This window comes from Mus caroli, chromosome X (genome assembly GCF_900094665.2).
Source record: "Mus caroli chromosome X, CAROLI_EIJ_v1.1, whole genome shotgun sequence".
Taxonomy (NCBI): domain Eukaryota; kingdom Metazoa; phylum Chordata; class Mammalia; order Rodentia; family Muridae; genus Mus; species Mus caroli.
In genome coordinates, this window is record NC_034589.1 from 129,453,547 (window position 1) to 129,458,118 (window position 4,572).

Here is a 4,572-nt window from a genome sequence, read left to right on the forward strand (position 1 = left end):
AGGATGTGAAATTTACACACACACACACACACAAAGTTAAGATAAGGTAGAGAGCAACAGAGGAACATACTCACTTTTGAACTCTGGTATCCACCTGCATGGGTATATATGGGCATGTATACCTCCTAATTGGGAGCACATGCGAACACATACATATACCACATACAAAAATGTTAAAAAGTGTTCAATATAGTAAAGGTTGTTGGGACGTCCCTTGATCTCCCAGGATAGTAGTGATTACAATGCTTCTCATGGAGTTACTGAATGCTCACCTTGGCACAGTCAGACTGGTTGCCCTACCTATATGCCCCTGACCAAATCATTTAATCTTTTTTGGTCTTTACTTTCTTTATGTGCAAGACAGAGTGAATTTTAAGAGGTAAATTAATACTTTTGTGGCATAAAGAAAGGAAAGCTTCTAACAAGAAGCCTCTTACATTACTTTTACCCTTTCGTCTCCTTTAGATCCTTCAAGTTGCACAATTTGTCAGTGTGTCAGCTACACCTGTTCTGTCAAGCACAGTGTACTTCAAACTGCAAAATCAGTAACTTGAAGTTTGCTTTAACGTCTTAAGGTAGTAAAGATAAAGCCAGGGGTTGCATTGTGTTGGCCTGCATCTGCTCTGCCACTGGGCACAGCTGCTGGAGGAGGCAGAACTTGGGAGATTGATTGCACTTATCCCATATCTCTGCTGGGGCTCCACCAGGGCTCCGTTGGGCTGTGGGGAAGCCCTGAGGTACCACTCTGGGGTAGGAAAGTGCATTCTGAGATGTGGGAAAGGCAGAGATGGCTGTGGGGGTTGGGGGTTATCCCCAGACCTTCGAGGAGGCAAAGGCTGTGTTGTTATCAGGCTCTTAGACATCCAGGCACTGGGAGTTGTGGAAGAGCTGAGAAGGGAGTTGGGACCACTGGCTGGGTCTAGCTAGCCTGAGGCAGGGGGTGTGGGGAGAGGGAAAGGGGAGCTCTGGCTAGTCCCACAGTGATTCTTATCCTTGGCTTGATGGGTGGCAGGCTTGGTGGTGATTGTGGCTGGGAGTACAGAGAGGCCTTCTACGGGAGATTAGACTGTGGCTCTGTAGGTGAAGGCCTTCTCTGTGCTCCCTAGGGCTGACCTTGATGGAAAGAGAAGATCCATTGATCTGAGTTGTTTATTGTCATGGTGAAAAGTGGATTCCTAAAACCATACCTCATTTCTCAGGGTGGGCTTGAGATTAAATACCTTTTGCAGGAAGGAATGTCTGGGAGGGGAAGCTTATTGGCGATGCTCTCCAGGACTCTTGGTACCTCATTAGCATGGAGATCTCTGTCTTGAGCCTTTGTGACCTGTGGTCACAGTCTCTTTTCCTATTGTCTTAGTGTGAGATGTTAGGGATGCCTCATCTATATGTGGAAGAGCTTGGGGCATTTGCCCTTATGTGACAGCCACAAATCTATGAGGGATGGCTAGATACTTGACAGGGGCCTAGTGCCAGGAGCAGGCGAAGCTCCTACCATCCCACCCCACCCCCTTCAGGGTCTCTGGGGCTTCAAGCCTTTAGCTCAGTGAAGGACCAGGCTTCCTCTCATGGTCTACTGCCCTACAATCAGACATTACAATTCTAGAAGATTGAACCCAAAAAATATAGCCAGGACTCAGTTTATCTATGTACTGTTGAACAGCACAAGGGGAGATACTACAAGCCCTCACTGGGGAGGAATGCGTCAGACAACTCCTTTCATCCCTATTGCCTTTTCTCCTTGAATATGTGTTCTTCCTGCTAAAATGAGAGTGGTAAATTTTTTAAGTTTTGTGTTTGGTACCCTTCTTGGGTCCCATAAGAGCAATCCAGTTTCACCATTTCCTTTTCTTTCCGTCCTTGTCCTATTCTTAAATTCATAAATACCTTAAGGTGAAATCTGTTCACTCCCCCCCAGGACTCCTGACCTCACTCATCTGCAGGTGCATTGCCGCAGCTGTTGCTGCTGCCGCCGATGCCTGCCACTGCCACCGCCGCCACCACCACCGGCTACCCACCCATCCAGCACCCCCCCCACACACACACAGCTGCCAACCCCTGGAATGTTACCTTTTTGCCATATCTCAGTATCTGCTGTCCTTTCCTCCTATCTTTGAAGAAGAAGTAGTCTTTTCAAACTCAAGTGGGTAAATAACTTTTATTTTTGTGAACACCTTATTACTTTCAAAACACAGAAGTACATAAAGAAAAACCTTTTATTCAAACTTGGCTGTATTCTGTTCTATACCCACATACCACACTGCCTTCTGTTCCCTGCCTGTTCACTAAATATCTTTTCCATATCTTTTCAATGCTTACTGAAATACAGATTTTATAGACATAAATTTGAAACATATTTACATAGAGCATACATACACATACCTAAGAACTTTAAGTGTTTTTATCTTACACAAAACAATGGTCCCTTTCATAGTGTCGTTTTTCTTCTAATACTATTGGCTAGTCCTCCCATCCACTATATAAGACCATCTTTTCTCTTGTTTCTCTCATTTAAAGCATTCTCCTTTAATGGCTCAAGTTTCTACTACTGAGTCTTCAGGAGCTTTCCTGCAGGTTGCAATGTTTTATCTTTGAGGAAATTGCTCAAAAAGTACCTAACCTTAACTCTTACTGCCTTTATCAGAGTTTAAACGCGTGTTCAAGATTTTATCCAATCTAGTTTGCCAAGCATGTTGGCTAGCTGACAAACTAACACTGTCAGATCCATGGCGCTCGCTCGCTCGCTGTACTCCTTCCCTTTGCAGCCTAGAGTTCTTGTAAAGTCGCAGTTCTCAGCCTGTGGGCTGTGACCCCTATGGAGGTCAAACAACCCTTTCACAGGAGTCACCTAAGACCTTTGGGAGATACAGGTATTTACATTCTAACTCATCATAGTACGCTATGAAGTACCAGTCAGTGAAGATCATTTTTATGGTTGGGGGTCACCACCACATGAGATGAAACATTAAAGGTTGAAACCACTGGTGTAGAGGGTAGAGGTTCCCCTCTGTCCTCAGTCCTGACCATCTGGTTTCTACTCTGCCACCACCCTGACTTCTTGAAGATCCAAAGTAAACACCAGCCTTAATGAACTGTGGCTTTTTTTTTTTTTTTTTTTTTTTTGCCAGCTTCAGCCTCTATGACCTTGCCTGTTTGAGTTTTTGTCCGCACTGCTAAGGCCTTCAATTTCCAACTCAGTTGTTCTCAACTCTGGTTTTGCCGAACTGCCTACAGTACACAGGACTTCCTACCCCACAGCAAAGAACTATCCGAACCCAGATGTCAAGTGCAAGGTGGTTAGGAAACCCTGCAGTAGAGGGAGATAAGCAAGCCCAAAGAGTGTTCAAAAAAATTGCAGGACAGGGATCTGGCCTGCAATCCTGGAGGCAGCTGTGTCCTCACCAATAACAGACAACCCGAAGTCACATTTCTGATGCTACAGGTGTCCCATGGGCCACAACAGCTTTGTATTCTTCAGGTTCACAGTCTCTGGGAGATAGGACTCTTCCAGTTGTGTCTCAGTCCGGATCAGATACAGTCCTTCGCCTTCCTTCTACCTGAGGACTAAAACACATATACTTCCTCTCAACACACTTTATAGCCAGAAAGGGAGATAACCAGACTGATCCCCCTCCCACATTTTACCCCCACCACTCCCACCTTCCCTCCCTCTGAGATAACCAGACTGATCCCCCTCCTACATTTTACCCCCACCACTCCCACCTTCCCTCCCTCTGAGATAGCGTTCTGTTCCACTTTACTCTGAATGCACCGAGAGCCTTTGAAATCCACTTTCTCCTCTGTTTAGCATGATGCTAAGTTGGAAGAGAGAAGGCCATCAGCTAACACTATGCTTTGGTCCATGTGGACTGGCAAACCCTCTGTGCACTCTCAGTAGCTGACTCACCTTGGAACAGTTGGCCAAAGTTTCCTGTTCAGATCTGTCTCTGGTTCTGCCCTCTGGGGACTAGGGACAATTTCTGTTAAGAGGCTGTATAATCGTAGAAATCCTTGCTTGTACCTGGTGCTGGCATCCTCTGTAGTCTCGCAGAACTCTCATACAAGTGGCAAATCTGTCATGTTCATTTGAGTCAAGCATAAACCTGAGGTGAATTTATCCCAGGTCTCATTTGATGGTTTACTTTCTTGTGATATTACTCTCTCAGAATTCAAGTCTCCTATCCAGTTCACTCCTGGGAACAATCACCCCAGGTGTGAGCTATGTCTGGCAATAGAATTCCTGCAGATCATGAGCATCCTATCCAGTTTATTCCTGCGGCCTTGGTAAAAAGGAGTTACTGCTGTTTGCTATCCGCTTGTTCAACTCCCCTGTCAATTCCAACACGGCTCTTGACTCTAGCTGCATATGTATCAAAAGATGGCCTAGTCGGCCATCACTTGAAAGAGAGGCCCATTGGACTTGCAAACTTTATATGTCCCAGTACAGGGGAATGCCAGGGCCAAGAAGTGGGAGTGGGTGGGTAGGGGAGTGGGGGGGAGGGTATGGGGGACTTTTGGGATAGCATTGGAAATGTAAATGAGGAAAATACCTAATAAAAAAAATTCCAACACTTA

General features: G+C 45.6%; 1 protein-coding gene across 1 annotated transcript in view; it reads right to left on the reverse strand.

Annotated features, from left to right (window-relative positions):
• Window positions 1-3,964: 3,964 nt before the first annotated feature.
• The window catches only part of Tex13b (testis expressed 13B), a 3,206-nt gene continuing 2,598 nt past the window's right edge, over window positions 3,965-4,572 (reverse strand). The window contains exon 3 of the mRNA XM_021154034.1: window positions 3,965-4,070. Within this exon, the coding sequence (XP_021009693.1) occupies window positions 3,965-4,070 (106 nt within the window). The remainder of the gene's footprint in view (window positions 4,071-4,572) is intronic.